At 42.1% G+C, this 24,612-nt stretch overlaps 1 protein-coding gene across 25 annotated transcripts in view; it reads left to right on the top strand.

The window, feature by feature from the left end:
• Rel (nuclear factor NF-kappa-B family member relish) overlaps window positions 1–24,612 on the top strand; it is a 411,660-nt gene that overhangs the window by 337,073 nt on the left and 49,975 nt on the right. For 7 of the 25 annotated variants that reach the window (XM_075880933.1, XM_075880937.1, XM_075880945.1 and 4 more), the window contains 2 exons: window positions 1,673–1,882; window positions 3,462–3,525. The exons of 1 other annotated variant lie outside the window; for it this stretch is intronic. In XM_075880933.1, coding sequence (XP_075737048.1) covers window positions 1,673–1,882; window positions 3,462–3,525 — 274 coding nt within the window. Of the gene's footprint in view, window positions 1–1,672; window positions 1,932–3,295; window positions 3,368–3,461; window positions 3,526–9,387; window positions 10,935–24,612 lie in introns of those variants that run through there. 17 more of the 25 variants (XM_075880941.1, XM_075880955.1, XM_075880942.1 and 14 more) reach the window with 8 other exon arrangements.

Below are 24,612 nucleotides of genomic sequence, written 5' to 3' on the forward strand. Positions count from 1 at the left end.
AACAGCATTCGTCATTACTTTACGGCACCGCAATTGAAACGATGTGATGCTACGAACCTTAATCAACTGTGGCTCAGCATACATCTCTGAATCTCCATGTTTTGTTAATGACAGAGGCTTTTTATTGGCTCACTCAAAGTGACATCAGGTGTACGGTTGAGGGGAACGTGAGTGGGGAATCAAAATTGTGCTTTTATAGCTCATAAGGGAACCTAGAAGATAAAACTAGTCAAGGTAAAGTATTGAATGGAAGTCTGCCAGGATTCTGAATACACGTGTAGTTGAAATTTTTCAGAACACATTTCACGACCCTTTTAAGCGTGACTACCACAGAGTCATGTTCTGGCAAGCTTTACAGGGATATTGCAGCCATATTCAATATCAATGGCTCGCAATGACTATCATTGAGTGTACTTTCGTTTTATCAGATATTGAGTATCCCACCATTCTGCTCTTCGCTTACATTGCATTCAGATGGGATAATGTGTTACCGTATTACTTACCCAGGGGCATGTTTTGTCGGGTAATTATAAGTTGCATAATGTAGTGTATGTGTCTTCCTGAACGTGAATGTGAGGTCAGTAACTGTGATATCAAACAAACAAGGCAACTTAAAGGGCTCCTACACCACCTCTGATATTTTTTGAAACATTTCAAGCAAACACTCGCATCATGTGTGCCGTCACGACCAACGATGCCTGACGTGGCAGCGCCACAAGTTGTGGACGCCCCACAAATTCCAAGAAACTATTTCTTTTCCACTCCAAACTCTTTTGGCCTCTGTAATGACGTGGGATGTTACGAAGTTGAATCTGTAATGCGGAGTGCAAGTCATGCTACCATTAGTGGAGCAAGAACCTAGGAAAGAGCGAAAGAAGCGATTGCTGCATATTCACGATCAAACATGTCTAACTTGGCTATTATGGCACCATTTCGAGAAATTCTCATGGCTACATATGTGTTGGTTGTAGACTCGTGCACAACTTCCTCATTGCAACTACATTTCAACGTTCCTTTAGGTTTTTGAGGGACCCCTCTACAAGCTCATTTTATCGGTGTCTCACCAATGTATATAATCAATGAGACCTCTTGCTGGTGTACAGAATGGCAACAGAAACTTTATTCTAAAAAGTGTGACCACCTATCTGACAATTATTTGTCGAATCATCCTTCAATGACGGGCAGCCATCAATATTCGGATACAGCTTTAGAAGTCAGCCTTTGCAAAGCGGATGCAATAGGCACACACTCTAGACTAATGTCATGAGCTGAATGGCCAGTGAACTCGCCTTTAGTGAACATTGCCGAGTGCATGGTGTGGGACTGTTTCTTTACTCGTGAAGGTGATCAGCTGTTGTGCCTCTATTGTCTGGGTGGGGCCTCTCCTGACTTCGTAAGTTGTACCAGACACATAGCTACTATGGCTTTTCTGTGGCTACACACATACAGCAAACATTGTCTTACTGTTCATGATGCCACCCTGGGACTGCAACATCCCACAGTTAAAGTCTTGCAGCGGTCACATGGTCACCCCTGATCAGCCTCCGTTGAGTGAGCTGCTTGGTTCAGTTCCTCGTAATCCAGTCGTCTGGTATTTTACAAGGTAGTCCTAGCTGGTGTCTCCTAAGTGCTATCCAGCCAAAACGATGACATGGTGCTTCGGGGACTGCAGGTCGCAGCCGTCCTGTTAAAAATGAGAAGAGGGGCAGGTGCACCTGGAACCGCTATGAGGAAGTGCCGCAGGTCTGAGGAGCATCTCTCAGTGTCTACTAAAGTCAACAGCTGCTTCCTAGCACCATCACGACCCATGCCGCTACCTCTGGACCTGGGTGACTCCTGCTGTCGCCGCGAGAGCGATGATCATTTCGACCTTTGTTGTTCGGTGCTTTTCAGGGCAATGCCTGCTTCTCCTCCACTCCAGGGCCATGGTTGTATGCTATGAGCTATTCTGTGACCAATCGCATGCATTGACTTGGCAGTGCTGCACACCGTCAGGTTTTTTTCCGTAGCTCCGCACACCTTCACCACTTGCATATCTTCAGCATGTGCTTCATACCTCTTTACTCATGTCAATTGCCATATATTTTATGCACATTTTTTATGCAATATTATGTTGTTTATCACTGTTTGCTGACCAATAACTAATTAATCTACTGTTTACTTTTTGTTAGAAGGTCCCCGCAGACAATGCTAACATTTTGACATAGGGGGAGAGTTTTAATATTCTTGGAGAGAGCAGGACACCCGACTTGCTCTTCTACATTCTCACTCTCTCTCTCTATTCTCTGTATATATATATATATATAGTGGAAGTAATAATTCAATGGGCCAGTTAGTGTTAGTCTTCGTGAAGGTATGTGATATGGCACAACGGGAGCGTTGTCAACAAGGATAAATATATTTATTTCCCAACAGTTTCGGGAGGGGTCCTCCCTTCATCAGGGGATGAGTTATACTGGAAGTTCATGTCAGTATAACTCATCCCCTGATGAAGGGAGGACCCTCCCGAAACTGTTGGGAAATAAATATATCTATCCTTGTTGACAACGCTCCCGTTGTGCCATATCCCATATATATATATATATATATATATATATATATATATATATATATATATATATATATATATATATATATATAGAGAGAGAGAGAGAGAGAGAGAGAGAGAGAGAGAGAGAGAGAGAGAGAGAGAGGGAGGGGGGGGGCATAAAACAAAACTCATTTTCGTAATACCTATTTTGCACAAGAGTCGTCCAAACGCTGCAATGTTTATCATCCTGTGGCTTACTAGTTTCAAATAGCTGCAAGACAGGATGGTGAACAGTTCATTGGTAATAGATGAGAGCCAAAGCCAAGCCCTTAAAAAAATGTCCCCCGCGACACTGGGGCACTGCCCCCCATGAAGCAGCCCAGAGGTCGCCCAAGCCCCCCAGCATTCCTGCACTCTCCGCCTATGATTGGCGACGTCCAGTTATTCAACCACTATGCAAAAAATGTATCATATCACAAGACATGAATAAAAATTCAATAAAGAGCTTAAGAGTGTATTCAGTACAGCAAGCACACTCAGTTTTTTGAAGTACACAGCCAAAACACTTTGGGTCAGCCATGACCATAATAGGATGGCTTTTTTGCAACTTCACAACTTAATTACTTATGGTTAAGGACGTGCTGGATGAAAAACATTTTTCGAGAGATCAGAATGTTAAAATATTTTGATGTACTAGACCGAAAGAGGAATTTTCAGGTCCTTTTTTTTTTTCAAGCATAACATTAATTTGAACATGTCTGTTAGTTACATGCAAAGGAACCATCTAGCCAAACACGAGGGCATTGTACCAATTGGGTTCCCACTGACCCACACCTGGTAAGCTGTTGTGCCTCTGCTTAGTTATGATAAACTGTACAGCTGTGACAAGTTGAGCAGATTTATAAAGAAGCGACCTGTTGATTTTTTGCAGGAACAGTTTCGAGGGGAGAGCCAAAAGGCAGAAAAGTTTTGGACCAGTGCTCTTGCGAAATCAGGTACGAGAGGGGCTCAAATATGCACTCACTAATAAGATGACATGCTTCAATTGCAATGAATGTGTGGGAGTTTCATCAAAAGATTAGTAAGAATAATAAGGTAGATAGGGCAACAATACCTTGTAACATCACAAACTGCTGCATTTCTTTTATATGGGAAGCAGCTCATTGACAAGCCTATGTAACACTGTCCCTCTGTACAAATGCACCGGGTGTCGTAGGTTTTGGCACGGTGCCAAGGAAGTCACGCTGCTGCTGTGCATTGACGTCACGCTGCCCTCGCAGTGTGCGCTCACGTCACTCTCTCCCTCTCACTTGCCGCCTGCAGGCGCCACTGGCCGTGGCGCCTGCAGCTGCTGCCTCGTCCGTTCCCCCGCAACACCTGCTGCGGCCACGGCTCGCTACACCGCAGACTCGTCGGTTCACGAGTAATAAACCTGACGCACGCCTAACGTATGCGTTGAAACATGTCACCTACAAGACCTACACCAGCCATCTCTTCAAACGAATGGTTCAGCGCTTAATGCTGCTTCCCGTCCCATAAGGGTTCTCTTAGGAGAGATGGTTCAATTTTTTATGACAACTTTTGTTAGATAGTGTCATAGAAATTGAAATGCAGTTTATTCCAGTCTGCTGAACAATGGATTTGGCTTCTTCAACTAATTCCATGTGCACTAGAGGGTGCCTGAGTGCACGTGTAAGATCATCTATACAGGAATTAGGTTCAATAGTGTTGTAGCTCGGGCGAGTTGGTTATCCATGAACTTAGCTTGTGTTAGCGCGGCACATATAAAAAGAAAAAAAAGGAAAGATGGCAGAGACGTCTGGAAAAGTAGAAAGGTACCTTTCTGGACATCTCTATCATCTTCGCCTACACGTTGGGGAAGAAATTTTAAGAGTGTGCAGCCAATTTCCAAGAGACGCTGCATGCGTACAGCAGAAGCACCTATTTACACAGGTGCATAAAGGGGTGCTGACACCATTTTAAGAAGGTGAGTTTGCTCTACCATAAAAATATACAAAGACTGAACAAGTGGGAAACTCAGCTAATGCTGATAATATATTTCATTTTCATGTTAAAGTTGATGTTTCTATTATGTACCTACTGTCATCGGCACTAGTTTAACATCAGGGTACTGTACTGATTCTGGGGAATTCATGCAGTAGCCTAGCTAGTTGTGATGTCAGGTACCAAAACTTCCAAAATGGCCGTTTTGTGTCACCCAAACAATCAAAATTGTCGCGTACGCATCACACACGAAGCACAATGCAGAATGGTTGCGAAAGCATCACAATGTCTCGCATGTGCACCCTACGAAAAGCTCATACAGTTTTGTGACCTTGGGCTACAGTAGCAAATGAAACTTTAAAATTATACTTTTATTACTTTTTCTGGGTGCACTCACACATAGCAGTACGTTTTCTAGACTCTTGAGGCTTGGCCTTTCATTCGACAAGAGCAGACAAGAAAAATTTTCATGTCACAACCCATTTCAGAAGCAAAGGTAGTGCCGGTAAAGTGTAATGTGTCATTCTGCTAGTTTGCATGGTATCTCATCTGGTCTTAGCACCACAGCAGTGCTTGTAATGCTGTACGTGAATGTAGCTGTTGTATGGCATTGTTCGCCCTCCTGCAAAAGAACATGTGTGCAAAAATGAAAAGAAAAATAGATTAGATTTGCTCACATCTGGTGAAAAAAAAGGGGGGGGGGCAGTGCTTCCTGCTAATATCTAGGGTGAATCTCCCTGTGAAGACACTTGATATTTGTGACAATGAATGTCGCCAGAACAAAATTTTTGCCACAAAAAAGAAAGTAACTTGTGAGCTGCATCTGAGTTATTTCCGTTCCTAATAAATTTTTACGAATGCCAACCAGATAGAGAAAGCATGCTTGCTCAAGATCATCCCAAGTTTCCAGATGTTAGCTTAAGGGTTCGAAGTTCTTTTGTATTGCCACTGTGGCACAGAATCAGCCTCTTCATCTGAAACATGCTTTTCACTAGCACATGTTCAACCCAATTATTCTTGAACAATTAATTGGCTGGGCGGTCATAGATTCTCCATCTATCGTGCTATAGCCGGCAGGTTTAATACTAATGCACAAGTCGTGTGTGAGTACTTCTTCTTCCTCAACAGTTTCTGCTATGTCTGGGACAATTAGTGTGTGTTCGACTAGGTCAAAGCAAAACTACTAGATGTTGAAATCACTGTGATCATGGATAGAGGAGACATACATTTAAGGCACCATGTAAAGGTAGGCATGGGCACTATCAACGCAGCTATAGCAACCATGCAATTCCAAAGGCGTACAGGCAATGCTGTGTCATACACATTGTTCAACGTCATAACATAATCCAAAGGTTACCGGAAATTATACCTTAAAGGGACACTAATGGCAACTACTTATTAAGTCGATGTATATTGTTGAAATAGCGATCCAGAAACCTCGTAGTGTTACTTTTGTGCCAAGAAAAGGCCTATTTTGAAATAAAATCACGTTTTAGTGGTTCTCATTGGGTTAGCGCGGTTCAAGTTATCCGCCTTAAGAAGTGGACCGACGGGACCGACTCACGTCACTGTTGCCGTGCACAACGTTACCTGGCATTACTGCGCTAGTAGCAGCAGACCGAAAGCAGTGGCAGCCACAGCAGCAACAATGGCCATTGATCAATTACTCGCCATTTGCTTCGAGATGGCACATGCTTTTGTTTCAACTGCGCCCCACTAGATGGCACCACCTGTCCCATGTAACCACACGAAAATTGAATTTTCGAACCACTCACACCATTCCCCATACCAACGTCCAGCATTTTTTTTTCCATGAATCAAACAAAAAGGAGTAAGCAGCATTTTATTGCATCTCTTGATGTACGGAAGGTTCTTTATTTAGTGCTGTTCAAGTGATTACTAGTGATAAATTGTAGGTGGTCTGTCTGATGTCATCAGGATCATTTTAAAAAAGTCCTACTGCGGCACTTCTGTTCTTGTGGATTTACCCTCATTTCTCGATAAATAGGGCACTGTTGTTGATAATATTGTCATTTTAGGTGTTGTCATACCTGGAGCTTTCACTCTGACAAAAAGTGTTACTTGACTTTAGTGTCTCTTTAACCTTGCAAAGCAGGTCAGAAGTACATTAGTTTTTCTGAGTTCGCTGGACTTGTTAAAGATGTTGATTGTACTAGAACTATGATTTTGTTTGTGTGAAATTAGCAACGAGGCTAGAGTGTATGAAACTTACTGGGTGAGTGACATTGGCCTAGCAGAGTCCTTGTTTGAGCTAGTTTGTACTGGTTCATAATGAAGAAAATTTTTGCCACAAATTTAACAAGAAAAAATGAACAGGACGGGCACAGGCTTCCAAATAATTTTATTTCCCAGTGGAAATAACTTTTTATAGCACACGCAAACCACATGATGATGTGCGCGTGCATCAAAGTTTTTCTTAACAGAAAAATTCTGCAACATGCTGTTGAAAAAGGTGATCTCTCTATATTTTAAAAGTTGTGAAGCTGCGCTGGTGCAGGCGTTGCCGCTTTACCTTGCGTAATGCACCTCTATTGCTTCTACTAGTCTCTGATCGGGGGAGGGGGGGCTAGCACCTTCACTAGATATGCCTATAATGGCGGTACCTCTTGAAGAATGATGCTGCCGTGGTGCGCATGCATATCAGACCTGCTGGGAGCATCATGGTGGATGAACCACCTGTCGCCGAGCATCTCGATAGCAAAAAACTTACTGATATGTGCATGTGGTGGCCAAAAGCATGTCTCCAATAACACGGGTCTTGGATGGGGACACATGGCTCTGGCAATGAGAAATTGTCGAGTTGCTAGCTGAATTTTGCGGCTACACTTGCCAAGATCCCTTTTGTTCTAGAACTCGCAGAAACTTTGTTGAAGTGGAAATACCAAGAAAAATATTCATTGTGATGAGACATTTTTTGCATTCTTTTTTATGGGTGGCTAATGGGGAATCGAAAATTATTTGCCGTAGCAGTACTCGCTATTGCAGGATTTTACTGCAGCATAAATTTATGTGAACACTTGCACTGGCATTTTTTCTTGCTTTTTTTTTCTCTGGGCATCATCTTTGGGTGTGTGATCTGCTTTAAGGCGGTCTCACAAACAGTGGATGTCAAATTTGAAAAGCATCCAGCTTTCCTTATCCAGTTGAGCTTCCGCACTGGCTCTGGCTTGATGAACACACAGTTTTTGAAGAGCTGCATGCTTTTAGGCACGCAGTTACAATGCTTTCTTTTATAAATTCTGAATGAGAACTTTGATAAAATAGTAGGCTTTTCTTGTTGTGGCATTTGTACGGCCAAAAAATGTGCTCTTCGAGAGGGAATGAAACTTCGACATACAGAAATTGTAATGTGCCTTCGTGCAGCAGTAAGATATGTATCTGAGCTCTTCAGCTTTTTGAGGACAGATATATTGCCTGCAACTGTGTTAAGTTGTTGAATGGCTGAACTTGCAAAAAATTTAAAATCGTCCACTTAACGGTATACCTTCATGACGGAGCCATCACAGAGCCAGCTGGAAACACGTTTGTCAATACGGGACAGGAAGGAATCATGTAGTAATAAAGCTATCAAATGGCCGATGCAAATCATTGCTCGTTGTATGAAAACTTGTTTACGTAGGCAACAGATGTTGAAGTTATATAAAATTCCAAGAGGAATAAAAATCTGTTGCTGGTAACGTCCGTCTGGTCCTAAAAGCGCTGCTCTAGATTGTCCTCATTGAGGGGAAATTGGCAGTTCTTCACGAGCACCGAATTTTTCAGGCACAATGCAGTGGAGTTGAGCCTAAATACCTTTGACATGACGACGTAGTGTGCTTTGAGGTGGTCAATCAAGTGAGGGTTGGCACGCTGCTGTGCAGCTTGGTCACTTTCTGTCACGATGCCAAAAACAAGGTGTCTTCTTCGGAGTTTTTTTGGCAGTGGGTCATCTAAAGTCAGCATCTGAATGGTTCGTGCCATATTGGTAGATGATGGTGACGACGTATTCCTGCAGGTTCCATTACCCTAGTCACAAAAAGGATCTTTCAAACTTGCGAGCCTACACAGCACATGTATGGTTGTCCGTTACCACCTTGAACAATCTGCTGTATACATATTGGCAAAACTTTGAAATAGCCTATAATATGGCAAGACACTCTTTTTCCTGGCCAAATAATTCCTTTATTCTTTTGATAAGCCATGGCTGGCGTAAGGGATTACTTTTTCACAGCCGCTCTGCTCTCAGACAATGACAACACCCAAGCCTACATCATTTGCGTCTGGGGGCATTCTTGCCTCGGCATGCTCGCTGAAATGTGCAGGGACAGGTGGGCGCTGTAGGTGATCTTGAAGTTCACATAACGTGTTTTGCTGCGTTTCTTCTCACCTGAAATGAACGCTGAGTTTTGTCAAGCGCGTGAGCAGTTAGATTATTTTTGCAAAGTTTTAGACAAAGCGCCCCTAGTACTTACAACGATGACCACTGTTTGGGTGAACTAGAGCACAGCATGGGCTCGGGCCAGGCTTGCACCCGTGAGCTCAGGTTGGGCCTGAATCAGGCCTGTCTTAGGCCCGGGTCTTATATCAGTAGAACGGTGTGCGTACGCTATTTAGTTGTTGTTTTTAACTTCCCATTCCCATTATTTTGTCGACTGAAAAGCTGACGCCTTCTGAAATAAAGCCTACTAAAGCAGCAAAGTGGGCCTGATCCACGTGAAATGACTTTTCATACCGGTGCTAGCCCTCATGAAAGTTGGCTTCTTCTTGACCTGCCACCTTTCCTTCCCCACCATAGTCGACGTTTCTTCTTTTCTGACACATGTCTCATTCTCCTCTTTTGTCACTGCCGCTAGCTGCAAGCCTGCAACCACAACCTCAAGCCATAGACGGCCAGACTTGGCTCCCGTGTTCGATCGGAGGCCTTCGGCCATCCTTGACTAGGCAACCAACTCTCTTGTTTGCGGTCCCTGCAAGGAATCGCTCTCTGGACAGCCAACATGCCCCGTTCGACAGGAAGCGCTAAAAAAATTCGCCAGCTAATTCACTTCAGCGCTTGAACATAGTTGTTTTGGAAAGCCCCTAGTTCAATCTCACTTTCAAAGATCGAAGGCTGTCAAACGAAGACGACAGGAACAGCCAGGACGGTGGCTCGCTCACTAACTGGTGTGGTTTGCTTTGACAGATAGGTCATTCCACGAGAGATCGACTTGGGTCCAAAAATTTATATTTTAGATTTGAGTGAGCATTTTACATTTTATGCACCTCTCACAAGGTATCTTGAAAGTCACCTTTCTTTTTTATTAACAATATAATTTAGGAGCAAAAAAATATCGAACTTATTCAACGCGGAGGAACCAATTTTGTCACCTGTCATTTTTGAAAGTTTGAGATGCCACAAAAATACAAAGATAATTGTTACAAAGGAAATGTTTTTAACACAAAAGTGTTTTATGCAGGGGTTTACCACGGTTCCGCTGACGTACTTCTGTCATGGCAGTGATGTTGAAAAATATATACTAAGAATTTTTCAAGAAGAAACGCCACAATCTAAGCATTAGTTGCCCGGAATGGAACCAGCAACCTCTCTATTCTCAATGTGCGGTGCTAACCTCTACGCCTCAGAGCGTACGTTGCCTGGTATGCTAATGACAAGCCGTTTGCATACACCATACATCATTTCGCAGTCCTCAGAGCTTTGAAACTTTAGCACAGTTTCGTTATTAGTGGCAAGATGGCATGACGGGCTCACATTGCGCGTGCTCTAAAAGTCGTCGCTTCCACGGAGCGTGGTCTCTTCTGCATGCGCGATTATCAAACTCGTAATTCGGAAGATGACAGAGGTCATTTCGCACGCTCTCGCGGTTGGATTTTCTGAAGGATCGTGCTGCTGACACATGACGCAAGAAGAATTTTTACAGTTGTTTGCGCTTGTCCTGTGTATGCTTGTGTGCTCATTTTGTGTGTCTTTCTTTCTGAATGTGCGAACAGCACAACCTAGAGGTAGTTACAGCATAACTACGGAAACGAAAAAAACAAGGATACAAATACACTGATTTTCAACACTTTTGAAAGTTACTGCTCTTTTCTATTCTTGTTTTTTCGCTTTCGTAGTTACACTGTAACTACCCCTAAGTTGCACTGTTTATACTTTCAGTGATGTCCTACCAACTTGCTAAGTTTCCACACTTTTTAACTTCTTTCTTTCTGTTCAAACAACGCGCGTCAAGTGTCAAGCTTTGACAGTTGTTAGTTCGCGCTCGACGTGTGTATGCTAGTATTGTGTTTTCTGCTTGAGGTGTGCACTGGAAGTTTCTTCCTGCTTTTCGTTTTTAACGTGACATTGCAATTTGTTGCTGTTGCTGAAACAACGCACAATAAAACACGTTTCACTTTCGTGTTATACCGATTCTTATGTAGGAGGATCAGCCACATTTTTTTTTTTCATAAATTTAAATTGAATTATAAATAAATTCGTTCACTTTCAAGTTTGTACAGCAAAGAAAAATAGTTTTTAAATATGTCTACATATGTGACATTTTGTAAAAGGTTATTTATTCACAATTTTTCTATCCTAGGCCAATGCAAGCAGCACATTGGAACATGATGAGTTGTGGGGTATAATATGTTAAATCAGTGTGGAAAATATTGTTGCCTTAGGGCAAATATGTATTTTTATATATTGCCTCAAACTTCTCATGCCGGACAAAGTAAACCTTATTGAAATGTGAATATTAAAAAAAATTCATTTTCAATTTTTCTTAAAATTTTCTAAAAAAATAACCAAAGACCATTGAAAAGATTTACAGAAAAACATCTTGCATTTTGTTTCTACCAACAATATTCGACATACAAATCAAAGCTTTTACAGAATGTGCTGTTAGGTATCGCATGTCTCAGCTCATGGCTGCATCTGCGCAGAGCTGATGAATGAAGCGGACAAGGGGACAGTGAGTTGACGCAACATTTACGTACAGTATATATGATTTGCCGCAGCAGCACACGAGCGCTACCATGTTTGATCACATGATTGTGAGCGGCCTTCTCCCAGCCAGTTGCTCCAGCCAACGCTTTGTGCCAGCGAAGCGGCCGTGGCCTTAAGTGCCAGTAGCAACGGTTAGAAGCCAACATGGCCGCACCCATGTAGACAGGACCGCCTGTTTCATTCGAAACTCACGCTTGCTACTCGCCCACTGTCTTCACAGCAATAATTAAGTGGAGAACGCAGCTATCGCTTGAGTCATCTCACGCTGGGGCAAAGCATCAAGTATGTTTTGTCTTTATTGCTGTGATTAGTCTTGTTTATTTATCTATGTGTGCTAAGTAGGCTTGTGTGAATAGTGAATTTTGCATTCGAATGGAATTCGAAGTGAATAGCGATTTTGACCTCGAGTAGAATTCGAACGATAGTATGACATATAAAAAAAGGGGAATATTGATTATGACCTGACTAACCTGCACAATATTTCTTTTGAATTAAAATAGGGGCTTTATGCAAATGCCATTTATTTTTATTTTTTTTCGTTTAAAGGAAGTCGAAACAACCTTGAGTAGCAGTTTTGGTAGGATGCATGTGATACCCTGTGAGATATTTAATGTTTTAAAATTTATTATACTTCGATCATACAAGCCGTCGTAACAAGCTTAATAAAATGAAGAGTTGATTGGAGGGTAACATGTTCCTTTAAAGGGCGCCGTACACCACTTTTTAAAGTAGCCATGGAGCCAGTAAACATGCTTGTTGCCTCACAAATTTACTGTCGCAAAGTTTCTAGAATCAGTCCAGTATGAGCGGAGTTCCAAAAGTTTGTCGCACGCTGCAATTACATTCTCTCTCCTCGTCTTGACGAAATATGTGGAAGCTAAGCAGGGAGGAATGGCACAGCAAAAGAAAATACTCCACACGCACCTCGTGACCTTTAGCACCTCTTTTTTTTTCCTTCAAATATGCAGCTTTTATTTATTTATTTATTTAAAATATCTTACAGACCCAACAGAGCATTGTGTAAGGGAAGCATAAAAGGAATAAATACACGAATTTGTAGAATTTGCATACAAACAATAACATAAACTAATTGTCAGCTATTATACAAGTCCTGACAGGAATAACAATAAAAAATTAATAATTTTAATAAAAATAGAACAGCAATGAAAAGCAGATGAGTATACATGTGAGATAATGACATTTGCTAAGACACATTGCCGGGCTAGTTGGTTTCGGTTCATCATTTATAAGGGTATAGCGCTTCACAACAAGGACACAAAAAAAAAAGAGACGCACACATACACACACAGCGCTAACTTGCAACTATTGTTTTATTTGCGATCACACATGCTATATATACAGTAATGGTGGACTGATAAAACCTGGAACATATCATGTTAAAATACAGCACGCCTCATGCACACATCATCATCGATCGCGACAATGTGTTGCTTCGATAGCTTTGTCAGCTAAAGAAAAAAAGTATCTGGAATCCACTTTGATGTTGGCGAGTTCAGATTGTCACGATCGATGATGACGCGTTCATGAGGCGTGCTGTATCTTAACATGATATGTTCCCAGTTTTATGAATATACTGTTACTGTATATATAGCATGTGTGATCGCAAATAAAACAATAGTTGCAAGTTAGCGGTGTGTGTGTGTGTGCGTCTCTTTTTTTTGTGTCTTTGTCGTGGTGCGTATACCCTTATAAAAGAGATAAGGACTTAAAACAAGGTAAAAAAGCAAACACAATTTGTGAAAAGACTTTCTGTTATTCAAAAGAAAACGTCGCTCAAGAATACACAACAGAACTGAATGGCATGTTAGTATTCAAACCTTCAAAAAAAGTTTAAAGTAAGAGCGAAAAAAAAGCGAGATACTAGTGAATAAACGCGTAAGTTCTGATCTTGATATGAATAAAACAAGCAGTTAATCCTGGAAATGGATGATTACAAGGTGCTGAAATTTTTCTCGATTGCGTTCAGCTACTATTTCATCTGGAAGGCTGTTTCACATGCGGATGACACGGGGGAGTGCAGATGAGTTAAAAATGTATGCTTTACCGTAAATGCATCAGAATGAAAAATGATTATTTATCCTCTTTGTGAATGCAGATGTTTGCGATGTCATTGATAATGGCCTGGTTTTATGTATGTATTTATGAAATAATAAAAGAAGGTTTATATCACGACGGCGGCTCAAAAGGGAAAGCGATAAATTTTTTAAAATTTGTGTTACGCATGCGCTATGATCGTAGTTTTGTGAGATGAATCTAGTGGCTCTATTCTGGATTGACTCCAGCATGTTAGTTAAATAAGTGTAATGAGGAGACCAAACTGCAGAAGCGAATTCGAGCTAAAGGCGAACAAATGTTACGTATGCTAAGGCACATATATTTGTGAGCGTCTTACGTAGATTGCGGCACATGTAGCCTAATGATCATGAGGCCTCACTGTAGATGGTGATGTGGGTAGTCCAGGAAAGGTTAGATGTGAAGGTTACACCTATACATTTAAAAGAGTTAACACTGGATATGCGATTGCCATTAATAAAGTAAGAAAACTGAGAGTTAAAATGTTTACGAGAGAAGGACATTACTTTACATTTACTTGAATTAAGGGACATTAGCCAACAATTACACCAATTGCTGATGAGGTCAAGGTCATTTTGAATTATTACGTGATCACAAGTACTAGTTATTACTCGGTAAATTATACAGTCAGCAAAAATGTGGACTTGTGAGGATAAATTACTTGGTAAGTCTTTAATATAAATAAGAAAAAGCAGCGGGCCGAGAACACTTCCTTGCGGCACACCAGAACAAACGTATGAAAGTGGGGATGAAAAATCATTAACAATAGTGAATTGCTACCGGTTAGTAAAAAAGTTTCATATCTATGACAGAGTTAAAGAATCTATACACAAAGAAGAGAGTTTAGAGATTAGGCGGCAGTGAGCAACATGATCGAAAGCTTTGGAAAAGTCTAGAAAAAGACAACCAATTCGCAGGTTTAGATCTAAGTGATGATGTAGGTCAGTCGTGAATTCGAAAAGCTGTGTTTCGCATGATGGGGCCTTTCTAAATCCATGTTGGTTTGGGAAGAAAAAGTCATTCTGTTCCAAGTGATTTTGAATATGAGAGGTGATTATATGCTCAAGCATATTACAGTAGATGGATGTCAGAGAAATGGGTCTGTAAATTTGAGGTGAGTTTTTATTGCTGCTTTTAAACACGGGGATGACCTTTGCAATTTTTCAGTCATGTGGAAGCTGTCCTGTTGATAGTGATTGCTGAAAGATGTGACCTAATATTTTATACGAGGGTGAGGCCGTACTTTTTAGTATCTTAGTGTTAATTTCGTCAACGCCGACTGACGTGGACAGTTTAAGATTATTTATTATAGATGTGATTCCGTCTACAGGTATTTCAATGGGCTGCGAAAAGGAATAGTCAAAATCGGCTACATCGGGGACGTTTGTATGATCTTCAGTGGTGTAAACTGATGTAAAGAAAGTATTGAGAGCGTTATGACAGTCTTGATCTGGAATGGGAATGTGGTCATTATTTTGCAACGTGATTTTGTTATCGTGACGTTCTGGGCACACTTGTTTCTAAAACTTCTTTGCGTTAGTTTTGAGCAGTGACGGTAGATCATGAGAAAAATACTTATCATGGGCGACGCGTACCCCGGAGCAGTAGTTATTTAAGAAGTCTCTATACCTTTGCCACGATGCAGCGGATTGCGCGCGTTTAGCCGCCGCGTACAATTCTTTTTTTTTCTGAATCTGTTAAGTGATTTATTAATTATCATTTGTTATTATGATTATAGGAATATGTTCACTAACCAATGAAGCCAACTTGTTTTTGAAGAGTGCCCAGTTGTCTTGTACGTATCGATTATGAAAGGACGGTAAAAGTGCGATCGCGCAAGTGCTGCGAGTTCGGGCAGTGCGATTGCGCACATACTTGTGGACAAGCGCTGGCCCCGGCAACGGCGAGTGCATTATGCTCAAATCAGCCAATGCCTGTGACCAGAGCCATATATTTCTATGTGGCTGTGACAAGTGATTTTTGAGCGTATAGTGTCATTTGCCGAAAAAAGAGAGCAATTTTTAGCCTTAAAAATTTATTGTGATTTATAGACCACGTGCTGTGCTACAATATTTGCCTCCCATGTTTTCGTGGCCTCAATTACCGATCGGCAGCGTTTTCTGACCATGTTCAGTAAATGTTGCAGAGCCCCTTTAAATGTGAAGGACGGCTTCACGGCAAAGCACATTTTTTTTAGTAGATGTTTTTACTGTTTAGTATGTCTACATTGCAGTGAAAGGACCTTTACAGGCAGTGACATGCAGACTCATCATCATCATCACCAGCCTGACTACGTCCACTGCAGGACCAAGGCCTCTCCCATGTTCCGCCAGTTAAACCGGTCCTGTGCTCGCTGCTGCCAATTTATACCCGCAAACTTCTTAATCTCATCTGCCAACCTAACCTTCTGTCTCCTCCTAACCCACTTGCCTTCTCTGGGAATCCAGTTAGTTACCCTTAACGACCAGCGGTTATCCTGTCTACGCGCTACATGCCCGGCCCATGTTCATTTCTTCTTCTTGATTTCAGCTATGATATCCTTAACCCCAGTTTGTTCCCTAATCCACTCTGCTCTCTTCTTGTCTCTTAAGGTTACACCTACCATTTTTCTTTCCATTGCTCACTGCGTCGTCCTCAATTTAAGTTGAACCCTCCTTGTAAGTCTCCAGGTTTCTGCTCTGTAGCTAAGTACCGGCAAGATACAGCTGTTATATACCTTCCTCTTGAGGGATAGTGCCAATCTACCTGTCATAATTTGAGAGTGCTTGCCAATTGTGCTCCACCCCATTCTTAATCTTCTAGTTACTTCAATCTCGTGGTTCGGCTACGCGGTTATTACCTGCCCTAAGTAGACATAGTAGACATGCGGACTAGACAAGTAGACATGCGGACTATTATACATCTATTCGTTCATTGCAAATACTTCGGGCATATTAGATAATTTAAATTCGAATCAAAGTGAATTCGAATACTTAACTATTTATTCAAATATTCAAAGCATTTGAAAATTCACACAAGCCTAGTGCTAAGCCTCATCTACGATATTTAAGAATGAATCTTGACCACACAGCAAAATATCGACAAGTACAATGCTCTCAAAGTTTCAGGATGTAAACAGAAAGCAAATAAATGCGTTGCTTGCAAAGTTACAAGCCACCCAGCACAAAACGACGACGTGGTTAGTCCAAGACCGAAGAAAACTGCATTCACAGGTGCCGCCCTTTCGACTTTTTCTGCGCTGCTGTCTGTTCACTTTTATTCTTGTGGCCAGACGACACAGTAGAGAGATCCTCACTGTGCGGTTGTGCCATCTAGATTCGAATGAATAAACCGGCTGTGGAAAGTCGTCTAATAACAGAGGCGTTATATATTCCAGCTCCTCCTCTATTGTATCCATGGCAGCCAGGTACACCTGATCCAACTGTTCACCACCCTCTCCTCTAGCTCTTCTTCTTTCGCCCATCGCCTAGCCTCCTTCGTGAGTGCTTTGCGGTCATGGGGAAGGGGGCCCATCATGTAATGTCTCACAACGGAAATCATATGAAGTAATTTTTTGTTCAGTTGTGTACGGATCGCTGGGGCGGTGTCTTGCATTTCTCGTGTTCATAATGTTGACTGTCATGCTGGCTCGGTGAAAGATATATTTTTAGATAGCGTGTTGCCGTTCGAGGTGTTATGAAGGTAACGAATGAGGAAGTGTTCACTGCAACACAACTGCATGCACCGACTTTGAGAGCACCGGGATGCAGCCGCGTTGCTTCGAGCCACAAAGAAGGAGTCTGATGCAATAAATATGACAGACTTATGATATTAGAGTGGGAAACACCTCCATCGCTTCTATAAGGGAAGCGCTCAGAAGCACTTGTGACACAAGCAGCCCTGCCCCTATTGCAGCATGGCATCACAACCATTGCCTGAACTAAGGCAGACCAACGGATCCCTTTGAGAAGCGCGTGTTTACACTGGCATTGAAAGAAATTAAGAAGGCATTGCATATTTGGCACTGGCGCTGAGAGCTTAAGAAGCTTGCAATGAGGTGGGACAATGAACTGAGATTTATTCTGTCGCTCTCTTCCTCTTCTCACCGCTTGGTTCTTTTTATAGTTCCTGAGGATCCCTTTCATCAGCCAGTAGTTTAAAGCCTCCAATCGAGAATCGCTGCTGGTCGCTGGCTGGAATTGAACCAATGGGTGAGGGGGCTTGCCGGGTGTTGCGTAAGACGCACTGCAAGAAATGCCATCGATTGCATCAGCCTGGCTCGCTCACTGGTTTTCACGCTGGTTTCACTAGCCAGTCTATCGATGTTGATGCCACTTGTATCAGACGATATCAGCTTGAATACTCCCAGGCATAACAGCGCTGAGGTGCTGAGAAGTCTAGAAATCGGAACAGAAAAGTGGCAGTCAAACGCAAGTAAACATGACCGCATTTTGAGAAGAAAAGCTGTTTTGCCACTGTGACAAATACATACCTATGTAGGTGCAGTTATGCTGCTGATCACACTGCTCTAATGAAGGGAATCTTTTACACAGCAAGTTAGTTGCAGAATATCTCTCCATATTTGCCGATAAACTTATGCATGAAAATATTCCAATGCAAGCTTTGGGTCTTGCAATATTATGCGCTTGAAGTATCTGCACTCTGCTCTTTTGTTGATCAATTTGTGAAACAAGAGGTGCGCTCAAAAGGGCTCCAGCTTTTGCAGATCACCTTTAGCAGTAGGTGGCACTAACAAAACACAACCACAATTAGAGCCTGCAGATGTGCTTACCCAAACATGCCAAGAATGTATGCCTTGAACAAGTACGTGGAAACAATTTCCAGTGCCTATTTTTAAACTGACGAAATGTTTCTAGCTCGTCTGCATTTGCACACAGCAGCTTGAAATTCTTGACGTTCATGCTCATCTGCACCACCATTTCAGATGCCGACTTAATCACAGCTGAGCTTGCCGCTCACAGGTTGTAGAGCGTGGCCAAATGCTTTACTAGGCCGCCAACATCATCACAAGAGTTCTTGCCGTGGCCTGTGGCCGAAAAAATTCACTTTGTTGATATGTGATATTTCTGACGCACCTGATGTACAACTGATATTTGTTTTCATTGCGATATCAATTAAATGGACACTTTCGGCTGGATTTTGCCGCCGGCGTCCCCGTTGATGTCATGCACCGTATATGTATACGTATCTATATATATATAAAAATGCAAGAAAGAAAAAAACAGAAAGAAACACTCCGGCGTGCGGAATCGAACGTGGGACCTCTCCATCGTGAAAGCGAGGAGTTAACCACAGAGCCACCCTGGAGCACATTCTTCACCATTCAAACAGCAAGCTATATCTGCCACTTACTGCTGCTAACGAGTATCTCAGAGGGAATTGTGTTTTCAGCATTACTTGCAAGATCGTGCAAAGAGTGCCCGTCACCACATGGCGCAGTGGCGCCCGCTCTAATCTCCTAAGTGTACTTCGCTCGGCGAGATAAGGGCTCGTGAGGGAGCGAGGAGGGACACTCACAGCCTTTATCTCGCGGTGACAAGGAGGGGAAGGTCGTACCCTTTGGCTGGCCTCGGGCTTTACCTGGAATGATCCTGCAGTAGTTACCTGGTGCACAAAGGTCACTGCAATCATTGCAGTCTCCATTTGCGAAAAGCGCGTGCTTTTCAGACACAGCAAAGTAACAAATGAGACGCCTATTAGCGTGCACTCATACCTGTGAGTACATTTTGTGTGTGAGGAATGCGGGGCATGTTTCACTCTGCTTTCAATTTTGCACGTGACCTTTTAATTCATTGCTATCGCGTTCATTGCTTTGCCTTTCCAGCAAAGCTGTGAGTTTTTTTTCAAGTCACTGCTGGTGCCGTTGGAAACATAAGTAACATGCATGTCAGGCTCAAGTTGTTGCTTCACGTAGTGTGGATTATTTGCAGTGCAAAACAGGCATGTGCAGCCTCATGGCATGTGTCATCACTGATGACGGCAAAACATTGCATCGGATGCTTATTAGCGAGGACACACGTAAATACATACACCTGTCTTTTGTGTCAGTGATACGACTGTACCTCGTTCGGTCAAATGGCTGTGCAATTTTTGGGCAAAATTACAATGAAAAGTGCAAGATTCCTTTCCTTGGTTCTCTTTGGCCTGGCATATTGCTCACTCTTGAATGTGTCTTATGTAAACATGGGCAATCCACTTGACAATTGACTTGACTTAGCGCTTGCAGAAAAGCACTTGCTTGTGCTACTTTTTTTACTAGTATATCTCCATTTTCCCATACTGCATATGCTACCTCAATTTCTTCAGGGATTCCCAAACTTGTAGCTGTAAAAACATCCTCCTTAGCAGAATAGTCAAAATTGCTTAAAAAGCAATCAGTTCTAGGCAAGCTGCAAAGACAGTTATTTCAAGAAGTCGGCCATGTAGGTACCATCGGTGTTGTCTTGTAGGGCAGAAACACACAGCGTGGCATTAGCACAATATATACAAAGACACACTTCTTGCTCTAGTGCAAGAACCAACTTTGGCCTCTGAGAATGAAACTTTGAGAGCCAAATAGACGAGTTCAGATTAGCTAAGTTAAAAAGATAGTAAGCCTCTCGCACCGAACGGGTTATAAACTTTTGGAAATATGCTCCTTTTTTTTTGTCAATCAAGGCAGATACTACGTCTTCTTGGTTCAGACTCTGCCGAGAGCAGCCATACTCATCTTTGGAGTAGTAGACCATAGCAGCCTGGACATTCATTGGGTTCAGCCGTGTCCTTTTGAGCACATTTGGCGCTTAGCATATCCCGTCTTTTTCGTGCCAGTTTGGGTATCTGTCTGTATGTAAGCTGACGAGTTTGGTACAAGTGCTTGGAGTTTTCCGCGCTCCAATTTCCTCAGCAACAGTATCAACAAACGCATTTGCTTTGATAAGAAAAGCACATTTCATAGGCTTGTTTGAAGTTCTTGAACCACTGGGCACACACATATAACATTTTGAATGTGATGGTTGCAAATGGCGATTACACATATTACGGTGGCATTTCATGGTGGCCATGAAACTGTCGCTTAACAAATTGGCTTTGCTCTTGATGAACGTTTGTATTTTGCACATGCATATGTGGCAATGCTTCAGGCGTGTTTACGCATTACTCCTGACTTATGGCTTCCTCTTCATCTGGTGGTCATTGTCATGTGCATGGCGAGCAGGTTTCGTCAAAAGCTTCTAAAGGACAATGAGGCTGATGGCTGGTCAGAACTTGCAGCATAGTCACTGCAAAAGCTCGAAGAGCGGCCTTTCGGAGTTGTCACCATGCTCCGTGAGGCTCAAACCACTAGTAGTGCTGCTATCATTTTCTTACAAAAAACAATGCATGAAATAAGCCACACGAAATTAATTTATTCGTCGTCTGTTGTTATGTCTCTCATTTTTAATGAGAGGAGACGTAAAACAGAGTGTGCAGATATCCGTAGTGCGCATTCAATAACTGAAGTGTAGTTTGTTCAAGTGAATTTTTCAAACCCCGATAAAGTATTTGTCAAGAAAATCACAAATGGCATTATCTTTGTGCCGACTCATATATCTAAAGCATTCTGTTCGAGATGCGGCGTAGAGCAATTAATCTGTTGAGCAGACAATGGATGACAACTAGCCCTGAAGTGTGTTGTTCAGTCTGAAGCCCCGAATGATCGAAATTCATTATGCATCGTTTGTGAACTCATTCTACGTTTAATTCACTTGACCAAAACATGAAAAACACATAGCCGTCACAGCAGCTACATCCACGTGTGTAATAGAAAGGCATTCACATATTAGAAGTCCCAGTGCTCGACGTAGAAGCAAAAGTTCAGGTACTCTGGAATATCTAGCTCAAAATAATTACTCCGATCCACTAAAACAAACAAATACAGTCATGTTTATTTGCATTTCAAGCTGATTGCTGCTTTCCCCCCCTCCCCCTATGTTCAAATTTCTAGATTTTTCAGCACCTCAGCGCATTCTGGAAAAGCTCTGATTTGTACGTCGAATTTTGTCAGTGCTGTAATGAAGAAGATCAGCAAAATAATGCAACATGGCTTTCCCTTAAAACTTTTTGATGGCCTTCAGTCCTCTTTTTACAAAATTTCAAGAAAAATGGCAGATTTTTTTTAATATTCAAATTTTAGTAAGGTTCACTTTCACCGACATGAGACGTTTGAGGCACTATATAAAAATATATATTGGCCCTATGGCAACAATGCTTTACGTACTGATTGAACACAATATATCCCCGCAACTCATCCAGTTTTTAAATGCAGCTTGCATGACCTTAGAAGAAAAAAAAAGGTGGAATACATAACTATTTATAAGTTGTCACATATCTAGACATTTTTAAAAACTATTTTCTTTTGCTCTACAAATTTTATGGTGTATGAATTTATTTGTCATTAGGCATAAGTTTAAAGAAAGAATATTGCCTTTGTAAAATAACTTTTGCGTTTTTATTGCATCTGAAACTTTCAAGAATGACAGGTGACAAACTTGGTCCCTTCATGTTGGATAAGTATGAGCATCTGCTGCTTTTTCTTGTAAATTACATCAATATTAAAAAAGCGAAGTTGACTTTCAGGATACCTAGTGAGAGGTACATAAATGATCAAATCTAAAATATCAATTTTTGGACCCGTGTTGACCTATGGTGGAATAACCCAGATCTATGGCACTTTGGGGGTGGTGACTCTGGGAAGAAGGATGGGTTAAAAAATCTTCCTGATTTTAGCGTGAAAACGTAGGGTACGTTTGGTACAGTTGCCTGCCGAGGAGTCGACAAGACAGTTTTAATTTACGTTACGCCTTGCAGCGTGGTGTGTTCTTTCCGGAAGCAGCTAGAGCATGTTTTCTTATTTTTTTTATTGCATTGTGCATCACAAGTATGCAGGAGACTTGATACTTTTGCTGAAAATCCCCAGCTCATATGCAATTTATGTATACTGAATCTACAAATGTCTGCCATTGTTTCAATATTATTGGGGTATTATATTTTGTAGTTGTTCTTTCAAGTGAAAAAATAAGACTGCGTTGCTAACACTGCGTACATGAAACAGCCAGCTATTGCTACAAATATGATTTATAATGCCCTGCAGTTATTTCGCAAAAGTCTTATTGGCGTAATAGGCCGAAAGTATGCAAAGGACCACAAATGTCTTGATTCTGAAAGAAGTTCTCAAATAACTCTATAAAATACCTTGTGTGCGGTAGGTATCTCCAGAATAACTGAAAATTGAACAGCGCCTCGTTTATGATCTAGGTATAATTGGCTGAAGCGGACCGGGCCAGGGCCAAATTTTACAGGCCCAAGCGGGGTACGGGCCATATTGAAAAAACCCTGTGCCGGGCTCGGGAAGGTCGTAGCATGGCGTTTCAGGCTGGGCTGGAAAAAACGGTCCGTGCAGTGCCCTAGGGTGAAAACGAGAGAGCGTGGCCGACGGCACTATCAGCACTACACAACAATCATCAGTGGAAGCATCGCACGTGCACAGCAGATGCTCTGCGATGCACTCTTTCCATTGCGTGCACCACGACGTCATGAATACGTTTGTTCGTCGTCTGCTAGCGGCATTCTTATCTGCTGAGCTGATGCTTCCTGCATTTTAAGTTATATCTTTCTTTGCAGTATTCTTTATTAAATAGTTCAAATTTAAATTGTTTCTTACTAATTTTTTTATACGCACATCTAATTTTAGTTTAGATGGGCCTTGAAATGCAGGATGCATGAGCTTAATAGATTGGAACGTGACTAGCAGACAACAAACAAGCATACACGTGACGTGGTGCATGAGGTGAAGAGAGTGTATTGCAGTGTACATGCATTGTTTCTGCCGATGGATGTTATGCAGTGCTGACAGTGCTGCCAGCCGTGCGCTCTAGTGTTTACCCTAACAGTGCTCATCGCTGCACACAGTCTAAAGAATCTTCGCATGCCTCTTTTGTGATTTAGCCTTGGCCATTGGTGTATTTTTTGTGGGGTCAAGCAGGGCTCCCTTGGCGGTGACGATATGACCCGAAAACTTCGCTTGCTTGTACGCAAAGTGGCACTTTTGTGGTTTCAGCATTAATTCTGGCGTACATACGGCTTCGAGAACAGACTCGTGAAGTGTTTATTGGGAAAGCATATGATGACGCTGTCGAGGTATACGAGGCAGGTGTGCCATTTTAAGCCAGCTAGTACGGCAAGCATGACTATTTGAAATGTTGGTGGCACCATGCACAATCCATATGGCATTATTTTCAGCTCATACAAGCTGTCCAGGGTCATAGTTGCATTCTTCTCACCGTCTTTTTCACCCTCTTTATTTTGTCACTACTTGGTTGTCTAGTCTATCAAAGATAAGTACTTTTCATGGTAAAAATGGTCGAGGGCGTCGTCAATTTGTGGAAGTGGGTATATGCCCTTGTTTCTGATCATGTTCAGTCGTCGGTATAGTAGATGTACGACTTTATTGTGACACCTTTATTGTTTACTAGCAAGCACAACTGGGGCAGCCCAGGGACCTTTCCACGGTTGTATGGTGTTGTCGATGAGCATGTCTTCAACCTGTGCCTGAATCGCTGCGATTGTGTGCAGACACGTGGTAAGGTGACTGTCATAAATGACGGTCATCATCTTCAGTGATTATCTGGTGCTTTGCAGGGGGTATCTAATGTAGTTGTGAATTCAATGAGCAGCACTCGCTATAACGGCGCAGCAAAACCTTTAGCCTGTTTTGTTTTATTTTGCAGTACAGCTGAACTCACGTCGAAGAAGTGCAGTAGGTTCAAGGCATTGTGTCATTCACGCTGAAAGCCAGTGAAGGTCATCACGTCGCTTTCTTTCAGAGTTTCCTAGAGGGACGCAATTGTTTGTAGAGACAGTGTCAGTAGATATGCCCGGCTTCTAATGCAGCAGTCCATGGTAGCTAGAGGGTTTGCACACGTCGGTCTTCCGTGGCATTGGGTGTTGCGCTACAGGTGGTTGGACAGGTGACCAAGAACAATAT

This window comes from Rhipicephalus microplus, chromosome X (genome assembly GCF_043290135.1).
Source record: "Rhipicephalus microplus isolate Deutch F79 chromosome X, USDA_Rmic, whole genome shotgun sequence".
Taxonomy (NCBI): domain Eukaryota; kingdom Metazoa; phylum Arthropoda; class Arachnida; order Ixodida; family Ixodidae; genus Rhipicephalus; species Rhipicephalus microplus.